We start from the raw sequence: 26,649 nt of genomic DNA, 5'->3' as shown, positions 1-26,649 counted from the left end.
TCAATGAAGGTGAATGAGCAAGTGCAACAGGCAGTGAAGAGGGCAAATGGAATGTTGGCCTTTGTTACAAGGGGAATTGAATACAAGAGCAAGGATGTTCTTTTGCATTTGTACAGGGCCCTGGTGAGACCACACCTGGAATATTGTGTACAGTTTTGGTCTCCAGGTTTAAGGAAGGACATTCTGGCAATTGAGGAAGTGCAGCGTAGATTCACTAGGTTGATTCCTGGGATGGCAGGGCTGTCTTATGCAGAGAGATTGGAGAGATTGGGCTTGTACACGCTGGAATTGAGGAGATTGAGAGGGGATCTGATTGAAACGTTTAAGATAATTAAAGGATTTGATAGGATTGAGGCAGGAAATATGTTCCAGATGTTGGGAGAGTCCAGTACCAGAGGGCATGGATTGAGAATAAGAGGTCAGTTATTTAAAACAGAGTTGAGGAAGAGCTTCTTCTCCCAGAGAGTTGTGGAGGTGTGGAATGCACTGCCTCGGAAGACGGTGGAGGCCAATTCTCTGGATGCTTTTAAGAAGGAGCTGGATAGATATCTGATGGATAGGGGAATCGAGGGATATGGGGACAAGGCAGGGACTGGGTATTGATAGTGAATGATCAGCCATGATCTCAGAATGGCGGTGCAGACTCGAGGGGCCGAATGGTCTACTTCTGCACCTATTGTCTATTGTCTATCTTTTTAACTAAAAATTTTTTCAATCAAATTGACTCTCTTATTTCTTCCTTTATTTGAAATAATAAGAGACCAAGAATTAACAAGTATCATTTACAAAAATCCAAAAAAGATGGCGGACTTGCACTTCCTAATTTAAGACTATTATTGTGCTGTGAATATTAGACAATTATGTTTTTGGTTATACTGGCTCAATTAGAGCCAAAAACCACGATGGGTTGATTTGGAATTAAAAACTGCTAAATAATTTCATTTAACTTCAATATTAGGAGCTCCAGTACCTTTACAGCTCTCTAAAATTCCAAATTTAAATCTTTTCCTGGTTATTAAACAATCCCTATGGATTTGGGTTCAGTTTCACAATTTTTTAAAATTTTAAACAATTTAAGTTGTCTATTTTTTTATATCAAAACTTTTCATTTAAACCTTCAATAACTGACCCCATTTTTCTCCAATGGAGAAATATAGGGATTTGTTCTTTTACAGATTTATTTTGTGATGGTCGATTGATGACTTTTGAAGAGTTAATTAACAAATATTCTCTCGCTCATGCACATTTTTGCAATATTTTCAAGTTAGACATTCTTTACAACAATATTTACCCAACTTTCCATATTTATGAGAATCTGATTTGTTGGATACCATTTTGAAGTTGAATCCTTTAGTGAGAGGTTCCATGAGCAGAATCTACAATTTATTTTTGTTACAAAAAGAGAACCTACCTCTAAAGATTAAACAAGATTGGGAGAGAGAACTTAATATGACCTTTGTTAATGAAGATTGGGTTCGAATTTTGAAAAATGTAAATTCTTCTTCCATATGTGCCAACCACTGTTTAATGCAATTTAAAATTGTTCACCATTATTATTTAACAAATGAGAGACTATCTAAAATATTTCCTAATATAGACAACTACTGTGATAGATGTAAAACTGAAGTAGCTACTTTGTCACATAAGTTTTGGTCATGTTCTTCATTAAAATTGTCTTAGGATTCTTTATTTTCTACAATTTCTAAAGCTCTGAAAATCAATTTAGAACTTAATAGACTGACTGTTCTATTTGGAATAGTTCCATTATATTCAGGGTATTTCATCTTCAGATCAACATGTAATTGCATTTGTTACATTATTGGCATGAAGGGCTATTCTATTAAAATGGAAAGATATCTCTTCCCCTACATTAATTGAATGGTTTTCTCAAGTAATGTTATGGCTCAGTTTGGAAAAAAATCAGAAGTAGAACTTTTGAACCCCGATTCGATTTTGAGAGAAGATGGGGTTCTTTTGCCAAATATTACCATTTAATTTGAATTACTCTGTATGGTTTCCTTCCAATTTTTTAAAAAACATGAACTGGTGGTTGATGACTCTTTTTCTTTATATAGCTAGATGATGGTTAAACGTATTGCTCTGGGGGAACGATTCCTAATGGGTTTTTTTTTCTTTTTCTTTTGCAGTTAGTGGGGTTTTTTCCTAGTTAGATGGGGTTCTTTTTTCCCTCCTTTTTTCCATATATCAATTTTTTTCCATTTTTATATATTACAATCAGCTTTTTTTCCTTCAGCTCTATTAATTGTATACATATTAATTTGTTGAAATTTTGTATCACTCTACAGCTGTAGAAGATTTTGTACCAATAAAAAGATTTAAAAAATGAAAAAGTACAAGGATAAGTGCCAGGATGGAGATTGGTGGGAAGGGATGGAGGGGATGAATGGACAAGGGAGTCGCCTAGGGAGTGATCCCTGTGGAAAGCAGAAAGAAGGGGGGAGGGAAAGATGTGCTTGGTAGTGAGATCCCGTTTGAGGTGGCAGAAGTTATGGAGAATTATATGTTGGACCCAGAAGCTGGTGGGGTGGTAGGTGAGGCCAAGTGGAACCCTATCCCTAGTGGAGTGGCAGGAGGATGGGATGAGGGCAGATGTGCATGAAATGGGAGGGATGCATTTGAGAACAGAGTTGATGGTGGAGGAAGGGAAGCCCCTTTCTTTAAAAAAAGACATCTCCTTTGTCCTGGAATGAAAAGCCTCATCCTGAGAGAAGATGTGGCGGAGATGGGGAAATTGCAAGAAGGGGATGGCTTATAGTAGATATCAGTAGATAAGCAGTCTCCAGAGATGGAGACAGAAAAATCAAGAAAGGAGAGGGAGGTGTTGGAAATGGACCAGGTAAATTTGAGGGCAGGGTGAAAGTTGGAGGCAAAGTTAATGAAGTCAATGAGCTCAGCATGCATGCAGGAGGCAGTGCCAATGCAGTCATCGATGTAGCAAAGGAGAAGTGAGGGACGGATACCCATATAGGCTTAGAACATGGACTGTTCCATAAAGCCAACTAAAAGGTAGGCATAGCTGGGACTCATATGGGTGCCCATGGCTACACCTTTAGCTTGGAGGAAGTGGGAGGAGCCAAAGGAGAAATTATTAAGAGTAATTCTGCTAGCCAGAGGTAGAGGGGAACTGGTTAGGTCTGGAATCCAAAAAGAAGCAGAGAGCTTTGAGACCCTCGAGACCCTCCTGGTGGGGGACGAAGGTATATAGGGACTGGACATCCATGGTGAAAATAAGGCGGTGGGGGCCAGGGAACTTAAAATCATTGAAAAAATTCAGAGCATGAGAAGTGCACGAACATAGGTGAGAAGGGATTGTACAAGGGGGGATAAAACAGTGTCAAGGTATGCAGAAATGAGTTTGCTGGGGCAGGAGCAAGCTGAAACAAAGGGTCTACCTAGACAGGCAAGTTTGTGGATCTTGGGTAGGAGGTAGAAACAGAAAGTGCAGGGCGTGGGAACTATGAGGTTTGTGGCAGTGGATGGGAGATCCCCAGAGCTGATTAGGTTGATGATTGTGTGAGAGACAATGGCTTGGTACTCCTTAATGGGGTCATGATTGAGGAGTAAATAACAGGACGTATCAGCAAGTTGTCGCTGTGTCTCAGCAAGGTAGAGGTCAGTATGCCAGACAACAACAATGTCCCCCTTTATCAGCAGGTTTCATAATAAGGTTAAGATTGGTGCAGAGGGAGTGGAGAGCAGAGTGTTTGGAAGGAGTGAGGTTGGAATTGAAACAAGGTGTGGTGGAGTTGAGACGGTCGATGAGCAAGGTGTGGTGGAGTCGAGACAGTTGATGAAGTGCTTTGGACTTCACAGGGTCTAATTTTTCAAGCACAGCTGTAGCAGCAAAACCATAAGCAATACAACCATAATCAACAACTGATCCAATCATAACTAGATACATTAAGTACATAGTTTCCTGCCCTGCTCCTCAGTCACATCCAGCAATACTTCTCATAACATTTGAAACTTTCTCACACTTTCCAATTGTTTTATCTATATGAACTCTCCAAGTAAGTCTTTCATCAAACCAGATAATTAAAAACTTGAATACCTTAACTTTTTGTAATGGAGAATCATATAGACACAATTCACAATCAGGAAGCTTTCTTCTAAAGCCAAAAATCATTTATTTGGACTTAGAAGCAGAAATCCTGAAACTCCATGTATTTGCCCAGATTTCAACTGATCTTAAACCCTTTTATGCCTGCTTTAACATATACTTGACATTTCTTCCTCTTTTCCAGATTGCACCATCATCTGCAAACAACGATTTGCCAAATCCTGTCCCTACCTAATCAAAGATATAATTTATGATGACATTAAAAAGAACTGGACGAATGACGCTTCCTTGAGGGGTACCATTAGCTATTTTAACTGACTTGGAGCTTGCTCTGCCTATTCTTATTTGAATTGTCCTTTCCTTAAGGAAATCTTTGAATTAAACATTCAATTAAACATTCTACCTCTAATTCCTACATCATAGAGTTTAATAAACCATCCTTCCATAATGAGTCATATGCTCTTTCAATATCTAGAAATACACTTACCATTACTTCTCTATTTTGAAACACTTTTTTAATATCATGATCTAAAAGGGCAACAGATTCCATTATTGATCTTCCAGTTCTAAAACCATTTTGATAGGCAGCAAAATGTACCTTATTTTCTAAAAAATAAACAAGTCTGTTGGTGACCATTCATTCCATAGTTTTACAAAGCACTACTGTTAAAGCTATAGGTGATATGAACTAGGACTAGACTCGTCTTTACCTGGCTTTAAAACTGGAACTACCACTGCTTGCTTCCATTCTAGTGGTAATTTTCCTTCTTTCCACACTGAATTAAACTAAGCTCGCAGTTCTATTAATACAGAGTCATCTAAATGCTTAAGCAATTCATAACAGTCCATCCTATTAGAAGAAGTGTTTAAACCTGATTGGACAGCTTCCTGCAATTCCTGAAGGGAGAAAAACAAATTTATGGAGCTATTATCATCCAAACTCTTGTCCAATTTCCAACTTTCCTTTAACATAATTTCCTTTCTCAAATCACCTGGCTCTCCAGAACTGTGTAATGCTTGGAACCCCTCTAGAAACATATCACCCTTTTCCTGGTTGGTTACAGCTTCAGTATCTCCTTCCAGCAGGTTTTCTATATATCCCTGACATTCTGTGAATGATCATCCATAGCTGCTTTATAGATGTCTCAGGGCCCAGGGTTCCACAAAATCTTCTCCAACTACCCCTCTTTGCATTTTTAATTATTTTCCTTGCTACTGCTCTTTCCTATCATTATGTAAGACTGGGTACTTTCTTAATTTCCTGCAAGCTCTATTTCCTTTTCTTACTGCTATATCACAATTTTTATTCCACCACAGAAATAATGCTCGAGCCTTAGGAACATTCTGTATTGGAATAGTCAACTGAGCAACTTTATGAATTATAGAACAGAGGGATTCATTCCAATTGTCTATTGAGCCCTCACTATCAATCTCTTCTATTATATCCACAGCTTTTTCCTGGTACTCATCCCAATGGGCCTATGAAAAATTATACCTAGTAGCCCTCTCCTCAACTTCTACTATCAAATTTCTACCAAATTTACATAATATAGGATAGTGATCACTTCCTAGTGTGTATCTGTCCATAATATCCCATCCCCAACCCTGGCTAAGTTTGAGGAAGTGATTGATAAGTCTAAGTGACTACAAGTATTCTTTACAATATTAAATCTTGTAGGCCTTCCATCGTTAAGAAGTATGATGTTGTATTTATCTAGAAACTCCTCTACTCCTGCTCCATTACTATCCTTACTTTCACTACCCCATATAAGATTATGGACATTGAAATCTCCAACCCAGATTACTGGAAATCTTACCTTATTCATAATTTCATCAAAATCTGATAACATCATCATAAAACATGGATTATAAAAGTTAATCAAAGTTGTTTGGCCACGAGAGCTCCAAACCTCCATTGCCACAATTTCAAGGTTAGATTTAAAATCAAGTCTTCTAAACTGAAGTCCTGTTTTTAGTGAAAGTTGCACACCCTCCACCAGATTTACCTGTTCTGTCAGCTCTCAAGCTATCATATCCAGGGATCACAAAATCTAAATGAGGCTTTAACCATGTCTCCTGTATACAGATTAAATCAGGCTAATCATTTAAAGTTCCAACAAATCTTTTTAATTCTTGACCATTTACAATTAAACTTCTTGCATTCCATTGTAATATTAAAAACATTCAAATACTAATTATCGGCCTTATCCATACAAAGCTCCTCTATACTCTCTGACCCCGACAACTGGGAAGTATTCAGTGATTATTTGTCTATCATATACTCATGTAATTTTTCCGGTAAAACTTGTTTCATATCAAGGAATCTCTGCAGCTCCAACAACTACTTTTATCATATCCGACTTCTTGATTGTAATTTTAGCCCCAACCAGTACATCAACAAAATACACCAATAAAGAGCCTCTTTAGTCATCATCAATATGTCTGAAGGAACCATAGTTGGAGAACGCAGAACGTGCTGACTTCCCATCAATAGACAATAGACAGTAGGTGCAGGAGTAGGCCATTCGGCCCTTTAGACTGCACCGCCTTTCACTGTGATCATGGCTGATCATCCACAATCAGTACTCCGTTCCTGCCTTCTTCCCCATTTCACTTGACTCCGCTATCTTTAAGAGCTCTATGTAACTCTTCCCTGAACGCATCCAGAGAAGTGGCCTCCACTGCCTGCTGAGGCAGAGTATTCCATAGATCCACAACTCTCTGGGTGAAAAAGTTTTTCCTCAACTCTGTTCTAAATGGCCTGCTTCTTATTCTTCAACAGTGGCCCCTGGTTCTGGACTCCCCCAACATTGGGAACATGTTTCCTGCCTCTAGCTGTCCAATCCCTTAATAACCTTATATCTTTCAATCAGATCCCCTCTCATCCTTCTAAATTCCAGTGTATACAAGCCCAGTTCCTCCAATTGTTCAGTCCCGCCATCCCAGGAATTAACCTCGTGAACCTACGCTGCACTCCCTCAATAGCAAGAATGACCCTCCTCCAATTTGGAGACTAAAACTGAACACTATACTCCAGGTGTGGTATCACCAGGGTCCCATACAACTGCAGAAGGACCTCTTTGCTCCGATACTCAACTCCCCTTGTTATGAAGGCCAACATGCCATTAGCTTTCTTCACTGCCTGCTGTACCTGCATGCTTGCTTTCAGTGACTAATGAACAAGGAAAGCTAGATCTCGTTGTACTTCCCCTTTTCCTAACTTGACACCATTCAGATAGTAATCTGCCTTCATGTTCTTGCCACCAAAGTGGACAACCTCGTATTTATCCACATTAAACTGCATCTGCCATGCATCTGCCCACTCACCCAATCTGACCAAGTCACCATGCATTCTCATAACATCCTCCTCACATTTCACGCTGCCACCCAGCTTTGTGTCATCTGCAAATTTGCTAATGTTACTTTTAATCCCTTCATCTAAATCATTAATGTATATTGTAAATAGCTGTGGTCCCAGCACCAAGCCTTGCGATACCCCACTAGTCACTGCCTGCCATTCTGAAAGGGACCCGTTAATTCCTATGGCACTATATAGGCACTAGCCTCTCCACCATCAAGGATGTCTTCAAAAGGTGGTGCCTCTAGAAGGTAGCATCTATCTTGAAGGACCATCACCATCCAGGACCTACACTTATTTCATTAATCCATTACTACAATCAGGAAGGAGGAACAAGAACTTGAAGAAGCATACTCAATGTTTTAGGAACTGCTTCTTCTCCTTGTCATTAGATTTCTGAACAATCTATAAATGCATGAACACTACCTCACTATATCCCTCTCTTTTTGTATTATTTATTTAAGTTTTATATATTATTGTAATTTATAGCAATTTATATTGCTCTGTACTGCTGCCACAAAATAACAAACTTAAATCTCAGTAATAAATGCCTTCATTAATCATGGGATTCAGTTTAGGAGCCAAGAGGTAATGTTACAGCTATATAGGACCCTGGTCAGACCCCACTTGGAGTACTGTGCTCAGATCTGGTTGCCTCGCTATAGGAAGGATGTGGAAACCATAGAAAGGGTGCAGAGGAGATCTACAAGGATGTTGCCTGAATTGGGGAGCATGCCTTATGAGAATAGATTGAATGAACTCGGCCTTTTTTCCTTGGAGCAATGGAGGATGAGAGGTGACCTGATAAGAGGTGTATAAGATGATGAGAGGCATTGATCATTTGGATAGTCAGAGGCTTTTTCCCAGGGCTGAAATGGTTAGCATAAGAAGGCACAATTTTAAGGTGCTTGGAAGTAGGTACAAAGGAAATGCCAGGGTTAAGTTTTTTAAGTAATGAGTGGTGAGTGAGTGGAATGGGCTGCCAGCGGAATGGTGATGGTGGATACGATAGGGTCTTTTAAGAGATTCCTGGCAAGGTACGTGGAGCTCAGAAAAAATAGGGAGCTATGGGTAATCCTACGTAATTTCTAAGGTAAGGACATGTTCAGCACAGCTTTGTGGGCTGAAGGGCCTGTATTGTGCTGTAGGTTTTCTATGTTTCTATAATAAATCTGATTCTAATTCAAGAAGGCAGGATCCATTTTTAAGTTCCTCACAATTTCTTCTTGTTGCTACCATGGGGGAGAAAGGATAGGAGCTTGAAGATCTATGTCTGATAATTTAGGAACAGCTTCTTCTCTTCTGCTACAAGATTTCTGAACAGTCTATGGATCCATGAATATCTTTTGCACTATTATTTTGTAATTTATGGTAACTTTTGAGTATGTCTTTGCACTGCACTGCTGTTGCAAAATAACAAATTTCACTACATGTAAGTCAGTGAAATTAAACCTGATTCTGATCGCCATCTGTGTGTGGAATGAAAAGACATGGCAGAGATTTTTAATGAATATTTCTCTTTAGTGTTTACGATGGAGATGTGATAGAAACTAAGGAAATAGGTAAGTTAATGGTGCTGTCTTGTACACATACTAATTAGCAGGGAGAAGGTAACAGACAGCTTTATATACACTAAGGTGGATAAATCCCCAGTGCTTGACATGGTGCCTTCTCAGACCTTTTGAGAAGTTGGGGAAGGAATTTGAGATTTTAGATTTATCTCTGGCTACAAGAGAATATCAGAAAAACTTCTTTAAAAAGAGTAGCAAAAACAAGATAAGAAGCTACAGGCCAGTGAGTCTGACATCGGTGTTGGGTAATTGCTTAGTAGATTCCAAGGGAGGGGATCTACAAGCATTTGGAGAATCTGGGTCTGATTCAAGATAGTCAACACTGCTTTATGTGTGGGAAGTTATATCTTTTTTTTAAGTTCTTCACAAATGAGGTCAAGAGAGTAGCTGAGGGTATTTTATTAGGATGCTGCTCATATGGGCTTAGGCAAGGCCTTAAACAAGGTCCTTTATGGCAGACTAGACTGTAAGTTTAGATTGCATGGGATCCAGGGGAAGATAACACATGAGGTTCATATTTGGCTCAGTGATAGAAAGCAGAGAGTGCTGGTTGAGGGCTGATTCTTGAACTGGAGGCTTGCTGGCATATTTGCTGTTTGTAATTTATACAAACAATTTAGATGTGAATATACAAGACATTGTAAGTTTGCTGATGATACAAAAATAGCCAGTGTTGTAGACAACATAGAAGATTATGAAAAATCACAGCAACTTGATCAACTAAGCATGTGGCTGAGGACTGTCAAATGGCTTTCAATCCAGATACATATGAGATATTATATCTTGGGTGATCAAACAAGAGTATTACTTATACAGTGAATGGTTTGGACTGAGGGTTGTTATGGAACAGAAGGACTGAGGAGTGCATAAGCATAACTACGAAAGTGGCATCTCAGGTAGATACGTATTGAGCAAGGCCTTTGGCATGTTGGTCTTCACCATTCAGGGCAATGAGTATAGGAGCTGCAGATTTATGTTACAGTTATACAAGATGCTGGTGAGACCACACTGAGGTTTGTATATCGTTTAGTCACCGTGTTACAGCTAAGAACTAAACTAGAAAGAGCGCAGAAAAGATTTACCAGGATATTGCCTGCCTGGAATTAGTGGCCTGAGTTACAAGAAGAGATTGCATAGCTTAAGACTTTATTTTCTTTGGAATGTATGAGATTAACAGGAGACCTGAGATATATAAGATCATAAGGGGCAGAGAAAGGAGGAGATGAGATGCAAAAAAAAAGAGGGCAGAGGTTTACAATCAGAGGCAAGAGATTAAAGAAAGGGTCATCAGGCCTCAAACAAAGGATTTGAAATGTTCCTTTTCACACTTCATGGTGCATTGGGCAGCATTTTTTGCCATTTCCTTAACATCTGTCTGTTTTTATGAGACCAAATTGCTTGCACAGGTGGAAAGCATGCAAGGAGCAGCTGGATTCGAACCCAGGACCATTCACCTCAAATGGTCCCTGAGCTGGGCACATAAGCAACTTCTGGGTGAGCCCCTTGTGCCTCTGGGTTCCCCAGTGACAAGGTATAGCTGGAAACTGGAGAAGGCAGGTATGTGATTATTTTTTCTAATGATTTATATGGATGGAGTCAGGGTCACTGGCCTTAAATGGGAAAAAGTGTCTAAAAAGCACCAACCCCCAAAGCTTAAACCTAAAACACAGACTTTGAAAGTAACATAAAAAATGGCAGTACCTCAGTCATTCAAATTGACTAACCTGAAGAGGCAGAATTAAAAAGGGATAAAGTGATAACTTTCCTTATTAATATGGAATGTAATGGATTGTTTAAAAGTACTGAAGAAGTGAAGGGACAGAATGTGCAACAGGAAAGAGCATGTTATGAAGGAAAAGATCTCAGGAGTAGAAATGAGGGAAGAAGAGAAAGAAAGCAGGATAAAAGTCAAGATGTATGTAACCAGTGTGGGAAAAAATGATACCAGGCATAAGAGTTTTGCACCCATCTTGAGGAAAATGAAAGGCAGGGAAAATAACAGATAAGAAAGGACTAGGAGAGTCCATGAGTAATCCCTTTTTCCCAGGATCAGCAATGGGGGTGTCATGAGGGCTGGGCAACGAAGGCAGCAATGATCAGGCTTTCTACTATCCCCTAGAAGATTCCACAGTCAAATTACAAGTAGGCCAGAAAAGGATACAATTCCTGATTGATTCCGGCATTACCTTGTTGTCTGTATTCTCCTCTGTGGACTTGCCAAAAGGAGGGAATATTGGTAAGACTGTGGGGATAGCCAGAATCCCTATGATAGAGCCCTTATCTGAATCTGTTAATATTAAATTGAGAGACCACACGGTAGTAGAATCATTTGTTGTGAATGAAGTTCACCCGTTAATTTGCTGAGTCAAAGAGCATTGTGCAAACTAAATGCGAGCATGCACAGTACACCAGACAGATTGTATCTTGAGTTACTGAACACATGATTTCAGGCAATGACGTTACAGCACTCTGTAACTCAAAGGAGTCACCTGCCCAATGTAGTTTGCAGATACAAGGAATCCCTGGAAAAATATACTGCAAACCGTAACTGAAAATGAAACCACATCAGGAGTATTTTTGGTAGGGCTAATTACCACTTGCAAATTACTAATGAATTTAAATTTAAGGGTCAAATATTTTTTAGCTCTGAAGGGATAGCCACCAAAAAGCAGCAATACCCTTAAATGAGAAGGAGACTACTCCGTACCTTATATATCTCTGGGAATAAAAGCCCCTCTCTAAGCCCAAAGATCTGGGTCCAATGGTGAAATGGTTAAAAGAGCAAATTTGGGGCACACTTCCAATTGGTGTAACCTAATTTAGTGTCAATAATGGAATGATAGTGACAAATCCTCTTGAAGACTCTCCCTCTTAGGATCTTTTGCATCTTTAGATGGGAAGTTACTCCCTTCTCCTTAGTATGACCCCCTACTTTGACTGAAAAAGTAGACCCACTCTTCTGGGCATTGCACAATATTGCCAATCCCAAAATTGGGCAGGTCAAATGAATGGCAGTTTCTGCAAAATTTGTGGGCTGTCAACCAGATATCACAGCCCATTTTCCCAGTTTTACCAGACACAAATGTGATTTTAACCTCTATGCCATCTGAATCTCAATGGTATAGGGCAGCTTGTTGTTCTCAGTGTCAGATGAGGGAGGTCCTGGAGTCTCCCGGCCTCCTGGACGTCCACATCTGCGCCAGGTGCGCCGAGCTGAAGTTCTTAAGGGACTGTATTAGGGAACCAGAGCTGCAGCACAATGACCTTCATCTGGTCAGGGAGAGTGAGGAGCTGATACAGAGGAGTTACAGGCAAGTGGTCACACTGGGGCCACGGGAGGCAGACAAGTGGGTCACGGTTAGGAGAGGGAAGAGGAAGAGTCATATACTAGAGAGTACCCCAGTGGCTGTACCCCTTGACAATAAGTACTCCTGTTTGAGTACTGTTGGGCAGGGACAGCCTACCTGGGGGAAGCAACAGTGGCTGTGCCTCTGGCACAGAGACCGGTCCTGTAGCTCAGAAGGGTAGGGAAAGGAAGAGGAAGGCAGTAGTAATAGGGGACTCAATAGTTAGGGGGTCAGGTAGGTGAATCTGTGGATGCAGTCAGGAGAACCAGATGGGAGTTTGCCTGCCTGGTGCCAGGGTCCAGGATGTTGCTGATCATGTCCAAGATACCCTGAAGTAGGAGGGTGAGGAGCCAGAGGTCATGGTACATATAAGTACCAAAGACATAGGTAGGAAAAGGGAAGAGGTCCTGAAAGCAGAACATAGGGAGTTAGGAAGAGAGTTGAGAAGAAGGACTGCAAAGGTAGTAATCTCGAGATTACTGCCTGTTGCTTCAGGTGTGATAGAATCGGAGAGGCAAGAGAGGAGGTGTTGCATTGCTTGTCAGAGAAAATACTACAGCAGTTGTTTGGCAGGATAGATTAGAGGGCTCGTCTAGGGAGGCTATGTAGGTGGAATTCAGGAATGGGAAAGGTGTAGTAACACTTATAAGGATGTATGATAGACCACCTGATGGGGAACGAGAATTGGAGCAGCAAATTTATAAGGAGATAGCAGATATTTATAGTAACACAAGGTTGTGATTGTGGGAGATTTTAATTTTTCACACATAGACTGGGAAGTCCATTCTGTAAAAGGGCTGGATGATTTGGAGTTTGTAAAATGTGTGCAGGGTAGTTTTTTGCAGCAATACATAGAGGTACCAACTAGAGAAGGGGCAGTGTTGGATCTCCTGTTAGGGAATGAGATAGGTCAGGTGACGGAGAAATGTGTTGGGGAGCACTTTGGGTCCAATGATCACAATGCCATTAGTTTCAATATAATTATGGAGAAGGATAGGACTGGACCCAGGGTTGAGATTTTTGATTGGAGAATGGCTAGCTTTGAGGATATGCAAAAGGATTTAGAAGGAGTGGATTGGGAGAATTTGTTTAATGGGAAGGATGTAATAGAGAAATGGAGGTCATTTAAAGGTGAAATTTTGAGGGTACAGAATCTCTATGTTCCTGTTAGGTTGAAAGGAACGGTTAAAAGCTTGAGAGAGCCATGGTTTTCAAGGGATATTGGAAATTTGGTTTGGAAAAAGAGAGAGATCTACATTAAACATAGGCAGCATGGAGTAAATGAGGTGTTCAGGGAATATAAAGAATGTATAAAGAATCTTAAGAAAGAAGAAAAGCAAAAAGAAGATATGAGATTGCTTTGGCAAGTAAGGTGAAAATAAATCCCAAGGGTTTCTACAGTTATATTAATAGTAAAAGGATACTGAGGGATAAAATTGGTCCCTTAGAGAATCAGAGTGGACAGCTATGTGTGGAACCAGAAGAGATGGGGGAGATATTGAACAATTTCTTTTCTTCGGTAATCACTAAGGGGAAGGATATTGAATTGTGTAAGGTAAGGGAAACAAGTAGGGTAGTTATGGAAACTATGATGATTAAAGAAGAGGAAGTACTGGTGCTTTTAAAGAATATAAAAGTGGATAAGTCTCTGGGTCCTGACAGGATCTTCCCTAGGACCTTGAGGGAAGTTAGTGTAGAAATAGCAGGGGCTCTGACAGAAATATTTTAAATGTCATTAGAAACAGGGATGATGCCGGAGGATTGGCGTATTGCTCATGTGGTTCCATTGTTTAAAATGGGTTCTAAGAGTAAACCTAGCAATTATCGGCCTGTAAGTTTGATGTCAGTGGTTGGTAAATTAATGGAAAGTATTCTTAGAGATGGTATATATAATTATCTGGATAGACAGGGTCTGATTAGGAACAGTCAACATGGATTTGTGTGTCGAAGGCCATGTTTGAATTTTTTGAGGAGGTTGACGAAAGTTGACGAGGGTAAAGCAGTGGATGTTGCCTATATGGACCAGTAAGGCCTTTGACAAGGTTCCACATGGAAGGTTAGTTAGGAAGGTTCAATTGTTAGGTATTAATATTGAAGTAGTAAAATGAATTCAACAGTGGCTGGATGGAAGATGCCAGAGAGTAGTGGTGGATAACTGTTTGTCACATTGGAGGCTGATGACTAGTGGTGTGCTTCAGGGATCTGTACTGGGTCCAATGTTGTTTGGCATATACATTAATGATCTGGATGATGGGGTGGAATATTGGATTAGTAAGTATGCAGATGATACTGAGATAGGTGGCGTTGTGGTTTTCAAAGCTTGCAGAGAGATTTAGGCCAGTTAGAAGAGTGGGCTGAACGATGGCAGATGGAGTTTAATGCTGGCATTTTGGTAGGAATAATCAAAATAGGACATACATGATAAATGGTAGGGCCTTGAGGAATGCAGTAGAACAGGGTGATCTAGGAATAATGGTGCATAGTTCCCTGAAGGTGGAATCTCAAGCTGATAGGGTGGTGAAGAAAGCTTTTGGCATGCTGGCCTTTATAAATCAGAGCATTGAGTATAGGAGTTGGGATGTAATGTTAAAATTGTACGAGGCATTGGTGAGGCCAAATTTGGAGTATCATGTACAGTTCTGGTCACTGAATTATAGGAAAGATGTCAACAAAATAGAGAGAGTACATAGGAGATTTACTAGAATGTTACCTGGGTTTCAGCACCTAAGTTACAGAGAAAGGTTGAACAAGTTAAGGTCTTTATTCTTTGGAGCGCAGAATGTTGAGAAGGGATTTGATAGAGGTATTTAAAATTATGAGGGGGATAGAAAGAGTTGATGTGAATAGGCTTTTTCCATTGAAAGTAGGGGAGATTCAAACAAGAGGACATGAGTTGAGAGTTAGGGGGTAAAAGTTTAGGGGTAACACAAGGGGAAACTTCTTTACTCAGAGAGTGGTAGCTGTGTGGAATGAGCTTCCAGTAGAAGTGGTAGAGGCAGGTTCGATATTGTCATTTTTTTTTAATTGGATAGGTATATGGACAGGAAAGGAACGGAGGGTTATGGGCTGAGTGCAGGTCGGTGGGACTAGGTGAGAGTAAGCATTCAGCACAGACTAGAAGGGCTGAGATGGCCTGTTTCTGTGCTGTAATTATTATATGGTTATATGGTGATTGACCTCTGCTCTGCCTTCTTCCTGGTCCCTCTTCATGAAGACAGTCAATACCTGTTTGTCTTTTTGCATAATGGGCAACAATATACCTGGATGAGGTTGCCTCAGTGCTACACTGAGAGCTCAGCAGTACATGCAGCTGCTGTACAAAGCAACTAGAATAGATTACTATTGCCAGACACTAGTGTCATTTTACAATATGCTGATGATCTGCTACTAGCCTCCATGACACTGGTAAATTGACAGAAAGACCCTATATCACTGTTAAACCACCTGGTAGTCCATGGACACTGAGCCTCATTATCTAAGTTACAGTTCTACCAAATAATTGTTACCTATTTGGGTTATGGCCCTGAATGTGTGTTCACAATTGTGCAATCTCCTAGACCAGAAAATAAAAAGCAGATGCTTGCATTCCTTGAAATGGCAAATTATTGGTGACAAAGGGTTCCTAAATACAGAACCAAAGATGCTGTGCTACTACAGGACAACACCATCTCAAATCCAATGGAGCCTGGAAATGGAACAGGCATAAGAGTCTCTGAAGAAGGAACTACTCCACGCAGCAGCCTTGGACATTCCTGACTATCCTAAATCCTTCCGGTTATATACTAGTGAAAAGGAGGGATTTGCAAGCACCTTGTTAACTCAGGAATACAGTGGCAGGAAAAGACTGGTGGCACACTACTCCACTCAATTTCCACCCATAGTGCTTGGCCTTCCTGGCTGCCTATGAGCTGTCATGGCAACAGCAGTGATGGTTGAAAAGGCGGCTCCTATAATATTGGACTATTCCTGCATGGTATTGACTCTTCATGCAGCAATGCTACTCCTCAGTTCAGCAGCTACAGAACACTTAACAACAGCAAGGCGAACATGCTACTAAAAAAGCCAAATTTGATTTTTAAAAGAGAACCTATCACCTGCCACCCTTTTTCCCATTTACAGTGACATCGAACGACATGACCGTGTGTTAACTGTGGAAGCTACTGTCTCCCCTCATCCATAAAGGACTTTCCCACACAAAAAGATGAATCCAGGACAGTAGTGAAATTACTCATGAATGAGATTATTCCCTGATTTGGGATTCCTTTTCAGTTTAACAGCAATAGAGGAATGTACTTTACGAGGAAATTACTCCTAGGAGTGGTAATGGCCCTACCAACCACAATCATCTGGATTAATGGAATGGATCAGTGAAACCCTGAAAGACCCTCTGGCCAAAGTATACCAAGAGGTGGAATTAAAATGGCCTGAGGTGCTGCCGATTGCTCTGTATACCTTGAGAAATCATGTTAACAGGACTACCAAATTGACCCTTCTTGAAGCATTGATGGGAAGACATATGCCCACAAGTTTCAGGCCCCCTTTGTCAAGTGCCCAAACAACACTGATATGGACTTATGAGAAAACCCTAGAAAAGTAAAACCTCTAGGTGATGCTATTAGAATGAATCAAGGAAAAGTGACTGCGACCCTGCCCAAACCTGGGAAGGAAATATGATTATGTATATGTATATGATTATGTATATATTAAATCACTGGAAAAAGACTCTCTCTCCAAGGTGGAAATGACCCTATCAAGTGCTGCTAACTACCCATTTGGCAGTCAAGGTACAAAGCAAAGCTGATTGGGTGCATGGAACAAGTGTAAGCTGTATCAGCCCTCTATTTGGAGTCTGATGGAGTACTAGAAAAGAAGGAAAAATGAAGGAAAATGAAGTGGTATCAATATGCGGACTTACTTGCCTCATTAGTTTAGTGTCTAGTCTTGCCTGTGCTTATAATATTTAGGCTTAAATGCTGAAGTAGTAGTCACTCGAACTGTGGCCCTGCAAAACAGGACGGCCTAAGATTTTAGTTTAGCTGAGAAAGGAGGAACATGTGCCATTATAGGACAGGAAGATTGTACCTATATTCCTAATGAATTTGAAAACATAACCTATGGGCCAGCCACATCCAGAAAGTGTAGCACAGACATGTAAGACTAGAGAAGAATTCCATAACTATAACCCTCCTAGAAGATGGCGACCCTGTGGGAACCTCTTTGGTGGTTTGAGGGGACCGCTAATATATTTTAGAATTATAATCACTATAGTAATAGTATGTGTTTTGGCCATTCGACTCATATGTGCAACCCTATCATGTTTAATGAATTGTCCCTTTTCTATGCTCCCTCTGGTTAACATTGATACTTATGACCTGGAGTATTAATGAAGAGGAATGTTTAAAAATGAGACCCCTACCACTGGGTTATGAGGCCCTATTTGCAAATTCTGATATTTATGGTTGATCTTGTGATCAAAAAGGAGAGGGTTGCGGAGAAAAAGATTAAAAATTGAAGATTTTGATAGACAAACGGTTAATATCAGTTTGTTGAGTATGGAAGCTAGTTTGCAGCTTAGTTTGTGAAAGATATGGCCTTTGCTTTTAGCAGAGACAATTCTTACAATAAATACTTGCAGTAGCTTATCTTGTAAAAATTAGCCTCAAGGATATGAGACAAACTATCTTTGTTAAAACAAACTTGCGCATATGACTGAATTTTTAACTTTGTCTGTTGCTGTGGGTACAGCTTATCACAAAAGAACTGCATGTGAACCTAGCTTTTCATAAGGGAATCAAATTGACTTTGCTTTTGCAATAGATTTGTACATGTATAAAAGGAGCTGTGTTCTCTGTACTATTTGGAGTTCAAAACCCATTGTTAGCGGTTCCACTCCCTACAATATAATGAATAATGTTCTCTTTACTTCAAAGTCCAAAACTATCCAAGTGATGTATTTGAGTAATTTCCTCAACAACCTTAAAATTATGCCTTCTCGTATTAGCATTGCCATCCTGGGAAAATAGCATAGATTGTCCACTTTACCTATGCCTCTTATCACCTTATACACCTCTATAAAGTCACTTTTCATTCCTCTTGCGCCACAGGGAAAAGCCCTAGCTTACACAACCTTTCTTCATATGACGTGTTCTCTAATCCAGGTAGCATCCTAGTAAATCTCCTCACCCTCCCTAAAGCTTCTGTTCCTATAATGAGGTGACCAGCAAATTCACAATATTCCAAATGTGAATGTGCCTGTAGAGAGTTATGGAGCATGATGGTGCTGGTGACCAACAGCAACTTATTACAAGCAGCTCACAAAACTATAAGGTAATCTAGTAGATATACTTCTGAACTGTGATCATTACAGTTTGCAGCCTGCAATTTGCCTTAAAGGATGTACTTTTGCACTAACTAAATGAAATGGTGAGTTTGAGATCTCCTGAGAGATTCAGCAAACTACACTCTTAAGAGTGCAGAGAGCAGAAGACAAACCTGTGCTCGGCTCCATTACTCCGTGATGATTAAAGCATTCAGCAAGATTAAAATCATTGAGTACAAGGTCGAAAAACAAACAGGTGTTCAGCACTGTCTGCCTGCATTTAACCAATCTCCCTCTCTTCTCGCTACTACCATCAGGCATGTGCTGCAGAAGTAGTGAGTCCCATGCCATCAGGCTCAGGAGCAGAAGTTGCACTGTGGCCATCAGGCCCCTGCACTAGCTTCACTCACTTCTAGCTGAACCAGCTCTGCAGCTGTAGACTCACTTTTGAGGACTCTGCAGTTGATGTTCCATGTGTTTTTTTTTACTTTTTTTTTACTATTGCACAATCTGTCTCTTTTGCAAATTTGATATGTGACAGTCTCATTTTGTGTTTTATTTTTGTGAATTCTATTGTGTTTCTTTTTGTAGTGCCTGCAAGAAGATGAATCTCATCGTTGTATATGGTAAATAGTACTTCAGGGAGCGCGAAGCGTAGAATCACTGTGATGATTGTACACTCCAGTATCAATTGTTTGGTGACAATAAAGTAAAGTAAATAAACTTGAACTTTGATTGTATTGGAAGAAGGCAAATTGTTAGATGTTTAAGTACTAGCTTAATTAATTTGACACAACATCATGGGCCTAAGAACTTGTTTCTGTGCTACACTATTCAATGTTCTATGCTGAAGTAGCCTTTCAAAGTAAATTTAAAATATAAAATATAAAATTGTTCAAGTTGTGGACAGCTCAGCTAACATAAAAACTAGCCTTGGTACACTTTTGACTCCCTTGGTAAAACAGTCTTGCTATTTTAAGACTATTGTACAGTCCAATAAGATGGACTCTTGCCCTCACAATCTACTATGCAATGCCTGCCATTTTATCTGAGTCAGCACTGCATTTTCTCTGTAATTGTAACACTTAATTCCACATTCTGTTATTGATTTTCCCTTATACTACCACAACGTACTGATCTGATGAATTTATGTATATGTTTGACATACAAGAAAAAAGTACCTTTGCATATGAGACAATAATAAATCAATTTACTATTCACCCTACTTATGTGCATCATTATTTTATTCACCTCTATTAGTTCGCACTCAGTCTTCTGTGCTCCAAGGAATAAAGTTTCAACTTGCCCAATCTCTCCCTATAACTCAGGCCCTCAATCCTGGCAGCATCCTCACAAATCTTCTCCACACTCTTTCCAATTTAGTGATATATTTCCTCTAACAGTGCCAGAAAAAACAGTACACAATACTTGAAATGCAGTGTCATGAACATCTTGTACAATTGAAACAAAATATCCCAACATCTATACTCAGTGCCTGATTGATGAAGACCGGGATGCCAAATCCTTTCTTCACAATCCTGTTTACCTGTGATGTGCTTTCAGTGATCTAGTCAAATTGGATCAACATGTGGACCAAATAACAAATCAATGCACCATCAGTCAGTGATAAAGATCAATACCCAAATAAATGTTACTGTAAGAATGGATGAATTTGAAAAAGCACTTACAAAAAATATTTTAAAATCTGACAGAGCCCAAATCACAGTCAAACAAGCAAGGCTTTGATAATTTTTTGAAAGCTTTGGTAAGAAGGCCTGTCAAATTACTTTGACATCCTGCATGCAATAATATCTACTTTCCCATTTTCCTTCAGAGCCTCAAGGACATTTTATGGTATGGTGGAGTTCAACTGAATGCAATATTCCATGGCAACATTGCCAAACCTGTGGACAGACAACAGCTTACATGGTATTTCAATACCCAGATGTACACATAACTCCAACTCGATGCAATCAAAGGTAGTCATCTGGATGATGACCGCATTGGATACTTTATAAAATGGAAGACTGTTGATTGCTACACTTATACGGACTTCAGGAGATAGGGTATCTATTCTCTGCACGTACTTTAAGGATAAAATTGCAAATTTGGGTGAACAGCTGTGGTTGACATTTAAAGCCAAAGAACTTTCATCAGAACTTGAAAATAGTAGAAATCAATTCCATTTTAACTTGAAAGAAAAAAATGTGTGAAAAAAAAATCAAAGAATATCCATCCAGTTACCAATGAGGCAATCAGGGAAAGTTTGTTTTACAGATGTTAACATTCTCTTGTTTGCCCAAGTGAATAAGTTGATGATGTAAGCATTTTCTTTGGAACAAAGGGAACTGAGGGAAGATTTCTTTAACGTATATATAATCTGAGAGGCACAATTCTCTTAACAGAAAAGATGAAAAGCTTAGATAGGCAAGTAACTGATGAAAATACTCAACAAATTTGTAACTCTCTGCATGAAAGGTGGATAAATCCCTAGGACCTGACGTATATCCCAGAATATTAAGAAAGGGAGGAGATTGTTGTATCTCTAGCAGTTATTTTGTATTTTTTTTGTCCACAGGTGAGGCATCAGAAGACATGTTGTGCCTTTACTTAAGAAGAGCAGCTGGAATAAGCAAACAGCTACAGATGGATGAGCTTGCATCAGCCATGGTAAAGTAAATGGAAAGGATTCTGAGAAACAAGGTCTGCATTTGAAAAGGAATAGACTAAATAGGAATAAGAAACAAACTGCTGGAGGAAGTTAGTGGGTCAGGCAGAATCTGCAGAGTTCAATGAACAGTCAGCATTTTGAATTGAGACCCCTTATCTGGACTGAGAAAATAAAGAGGAGTTAGCCATTATAAAGAGGTGAAGGGAAGGGATGAGGTTTGAGCTAGCGAGTGATGGGTGGATCCAGGTGAGAAGGAGAGATTAGCAGATGGAGAGAAAGCTGTGAATAGTGACAAGAAGCTGGAAGGTGAAAGGTGGAGTTAACAAAGGGATGCAGATGATGAAATCTGATTGGAAAAGAAGGTGAAGCATGGAACCAAATAAGACAGGGTAGGCAGATGAGAACAGTGGAGTGAGGAGTGGTGATGGCAGATGGAATAAGTGGAAGAGGGATAAGAAACTGGGTGATAGGAGGGATGGAGGGGTGGATCAGGAGATGGAAGTAGATCATCTTGACCCAAAATATTGATTGTATAATTCCTTTTTCATGAAGGGAAATATGACCTGCTGTGTTCCTCCAGCAGTTTCTTTTGCAGTCTCTTGTGATCAACTTATTTGGGATATTCAGCATTGCTTTCAAAGTGGAAAATCATATTTCACAAATTTGATAGAGTCTTTTGAAGTGATGACTAAGAATGCTTACAAAAGTAGGGTGGTAGAAGTTGTATTCAAAGGCCATTAATTAGAGTTTGATAAGATCCTACATGGTAAGCTTCTCTGAAAGGTTTGAACACATGGGATCCAGAGTAACCTAGACAATTGGATACAATTTTCCATTGGTAGTAGGACAGAGAGGATGGTAGCGGAGGTTTTTCTTAGATTGGATAACAGAGACCGTTGTCATATACACTATGTGGCCAATTTATTAGGTACAGCTGTACATCTGCTCATTAATGCAAATATCTAAACAGCCAATCATGCAGCAGCATCTTAATGCATAAAAGTATGCAAACATGGTCAAGAGGTTCAGTTGTTGTTCAGACCAAACATCGGAAGGGGGAAGAATTGAAATCTAAGTGACTTTGACTGAGGAATGATTGGTGCTGAAAGATGGGATGGTTTGAGTATGATCTCCTGGGATTTTCACACACAATAGACTCTAGGGTTTTCAAAGAATTGGGTGAGAAACAAAAAACATCTAGTGAGTGGCAATTCTATGGGTGAAAATACTATGCCTTGCTAATGAGAGAGGTCAGAGGAGAACGGCCAGACTGGTTCAGGCAGTAACTCAAATACCATGTGTTATAACAGAGGTGTGCAGAAGAGCATCTCTGAACACACAACACGTTGAACCTTGAAGGCAATAGGCTAGAAGTAGCAGAAGGCCACAAACTTAATAAAGTTTGTATTAGGGGTACCTAATAAAGTGGCCACTAAATGTACATTTTCAACCAAATTATTAACATATTTGGGATATGTACTAAGCTTGTAAATAACACCAAAATTTATTGTATAGTTAACAGTGAAGAAGGTTGCCTAATGAACATACAGAGTAAATGGTAGGGCATTGAGGAATGCAGAGGAACAGAGAGATCTAGGAATAACTGTGCATAGTTCCCTGAAAGTGGAGTCTCATGTAGATCGGGTGGTGAAGAGGGCTTTTGGAATGCTGGCCTTTATAAATCAAAGCATTGAGTACAGAAGTTGGGATGTAATGCTAAAGTTGTACAAGGCATAGGTAAGGCCAAATTTGGAATATTGTGTGCAGTTCTGGTCACCGAATTATAGGAAAGATATCAATAAATTAGAGAGAGTGCAGAAACGATTTACTAGGATGTTACCTGGGTTTCAGCAATTAAGTTACAGAGAAAGGTTGAACAAGTTAGGGCTCTATTCATTGAAGTGTAGAAGGTTGAGGGGGGATTTGATCGAGGTATTTAAAATTTTGAGAGGGATAGATAGAGTTGACGTGAACAGGCTGTTTCCATTGAGAGTAGGGGAGATTCAAACTAGAGGACATGATTTGAGAGTTAGGGGGCAGAAGTTTAAGGGAAACACGAGGGGGTATTTCTTTACTCAAAGAGTGATAGCTGTGTGGAATGAGCTTCCAGTAGAAGTAGTAGAGGCCAGTTCAGTTGTGTCATTTAAGGTAAAATTGGATAGGTATATGGACAGGAAAGGAGTGGAGGGTTATGGGCTGAGTGCGGGTAGGTGGAACTAGGTGAGATTAAGGGTTCAGCACGGACTAGGAAGGCCAAGATGGCCTGTTTCCGTGCTGTGATTGTTATATGGTTATATGTTAGATTGCTGAATGGCTGGGCTGGTGAGCATTATTGAATGAAGAGGCTATGGGTACAAATAAATAATTCCTTGAAAGTGGCAACACAAGTAGACAGTGTGATGAATAAGGCCAATGGTATGCTTAGCTTTGTAAATTGAGGCACAGAGTACAAGAGTTAGAACATTAGGTTACAGCAGTACAAAGCATTGGTTGAGCCACATTATTATAGACAGTTCTGCTTGTCACATTACAGAAATGTTAGAGAAGGTATGGAAAAGATGCACAAAGATGTTGCCTGAGTTAGAAAGCTTGAGTTATAAGGAGAAAAATGGATAGGCTGGCTGTTTTCCCTGGAATGAAGGAAAATGAAAGGTGAAATAATAGAAGCATGTAAAATTATGCAAGGAACATAGAAATACACCTACCAGAGGAAACAGCTAGGGTGCCTAAGACACTTGCACAGTGCTTTAGTAACTTAATGTATTGCACTGTGCTGCTGCCACAAAACAACAAAAAAATCATGACATATGTGAGTGATGATAAACTTGATTCTGATATGAGTCACTATCGTAGACTGAGAGTGGGAAAGGGACAGGGAGAGGGTAATCATAGTTGGGAAAAGGGGAAGAGAGAGGGGTGAATAGGAAGCACCAGAGGGACGTTCTATAATATTCAATATCCAATTGTTTGCAATTAAATTAACCTGCCTGGTGTCTCAGGGCTGGATGTGTCTGTACCCAAGCTATCCCCTGCCCCTGAATTCCTTCTCTGCTACCTGTCCCACACCCATCCCACAGTACTCTATCCTCACCATTTCTAACATCCTATTTCAGTGTAGTCAGTCTATTTCCCCTGGTAGACATGTTGCTATGTTGAATGACTTTTTGACTCTAAATAGTGATGGAGACAGAATTGCAAACTTTATTTAAGAGGTACTTGGAGGACCCCATAAGGGTCATAATCAAAAAAGGGCTGACTAATTTCCTTCTGTGATCAAAATTTCTATGATTCTGCTTCTATGTGCTATCATGAGCTGATCAGAGTAAAGTTTTTACTGCTAACCATAAATTTTGCAAAAAACAAGAAAATCTTTCGGAAAGGAAAAAACTTACTGGATCAGAATCGTAAAGTGGCTGACAAACTTTCTCCAATGCTTGCAGAAATTTCACATTGTCTTTTGCTCCATTAGCTGTGTCAGTGATTTGAGAATCTAACTCCAACCACATCTACAATAAAGAGATAAACAGATCAGTCCTCATCCTTCATCAAGGATACAGTTTCTATTACATACCATAGTAAAATATGTCTAAGTAGGCAGTTTCTTAAAAGGCTATATTGCATGACGATCTTCAATAAAAACATGGTTTACCTGATTCTGAACTACATAAACTAGCCTCTACTAGCAACCTCTGTCTCATTGAGACCATTTTTTGAAATCTATTTAGCAATCTTACCCTAGATCTCATGTGATCTAACCTTTCAGACCACCCTTGTGAGGCCTTGTCAAAAGTTATGCTAAAATCCATGCAGATAATGTCTACTGCCATGTCTTTGTTAATACTCTTGGTTACCTCTTCAAGAATCTCAACTGAATTGATGAGAGATGATATCTGATGCACATAGTGATGCTGTCTTTTGTAATCATACTTTGCCTTTCCAAATGCAGTAATTCCTGACTCTTAGAATCCCTTCCTGTTACTTTTCACCACTGATATTCATCTCACTGGTCAGGTTTCCTGGCTTGTCTTTGCAGTTTTTCTTCACAAGGCACATTAGCCACCCTCCACTGCAGTGACAGTGGGGAAGGGGATCACCTTCAGATCAGTGACACAAGTTATATTAGTTTTTAAATAGTTATGCAAAAGGATAGGATTGGTCCACATACATCAGAGTATGGCAAAGTTCATTTTGATGAAATTTGCAAGGAGTGATTGGAAGAGATTTTTTTTGCTGGTAAAAGGCAATTAGCTAGTTTGAGGCTTTAAAAAGAGAGATAGGGAGAGCTCAGGGTCACCATGCTCCTGTTAAGAGTGAAGAGTGAAGGGCAGAGCCAGCAGGGTTATGAAACCCTGGCTCTTTAAGGATATTGAGGATCTGATCAGGAAAACAATTTGAAGGCAAAGTTCGAAGTAAATTTATTATGTACATGTTACCATGTTCATTTTCATACCTTGGATTCTTTTGCAGGAACATACAGGAAAAAAAGAAATACAACAGAATTCTTTGAAAAACTAAACATAAACAAAGACTAACAGACAACCAAAGTACCCCTGCACAAAAGAACACAAAGTGTGCAAATAAAAACACTACTGAGAATACAACTTGTAAAGAGTCCTCGATAGAGAGTCTGTTGGTCATCGAATCAGTTCAAAGTAGTGGTGAATGAAGTTATCCATGCCAGTTCTGGAGACTGATAATTTTAGGGTAATAGCTGTCCCTGAAGCTGGTGGTATGGGACCTAAGGTGTCTATGTTAGTAGAGAGAAGAGAATATGACCAAGATGGTGGGAATTTTTGATCATGGATAATGCTTTCTTGTGGCAGCACTCCAGGTGAGTGTACTCACTGATGGCATAAATCAAATCTAAGACCAGTGTCTAGTCTATCAAGTCTAAAACCAGAGGACACAGTCGCAGAACAGAGGGACATACATTTAGAACAGAGATGAGGAAATATTACTTTAGCTAAAGAGTTACATATCTGTAGAATTCATTGTCACAGACGGCTTTTTGGTGCCAAGTCATTGAGTATATTTAAGGCAGCAGTTGATAGGTTCTTGATTAATCAGAGTGACAAATGTCGCATGGAGAAAGCAGGAGAAGACATGATAGGATGCAGAGCAGACTTGATGGGCCAAATAGCCTAATTCTGCTTCTATGGCTTATGGGATTATAAGCAGCTGGAATCAAAGGAATTCACAGAGAATTACAAGGGATATATTTAAGAGGAAAATCAGGAGGGCAAAAAGAAGACATGAATTAGTATTGCCAGATTAGGTGACTATCTGTAAGGTGTCTGACACA

At 39.8% G+C, this 26,649-nt stretch overlaps 1 protein-coding gene across 1 annotated transcript in view; it reads right to left on the bottom strand.

Moving 5' to 3' along the window:
• LOC132401348 (dynein axonemal heavy chain 8-like) overlaps nt 1–26,649 on the bottom strand; it is an 895,336-nt gene that overhangs the window by 780,425 nt on the left and 88,262 nt on the right. Inside the window, exon 9 of the mRNA XM_059983478.1 lies at nt 24,740–24,853. Within this exon, the coding sequence (XP_059839461.1) occupies nt 24,740–24,853 (114 nt within the window). The remainder of the gene's footprint in view (nt 1–24,739; nt 24,854–26,649) is intronic.

This window comes from Hypanus sabinus, chromosome 10, assembly GCF_030144855.1.
Source record: "Hypanus sabinus isolate sHypSab1 chromosome 10, sHypSab1.hap1, whole genome shotgun sequence".
In the NCBI taxonomy this organism is placed as follows: domain Eukaryota; kingdom Metazoa; phylum Chordata; class Chondrichthyes; order Myliobatiformes; family Dasyatidae; genus Hypanus; species Hypanus sabinus.
This window is presented reverse-complemented; position numbering and strand designations above follow the sequence as displayed.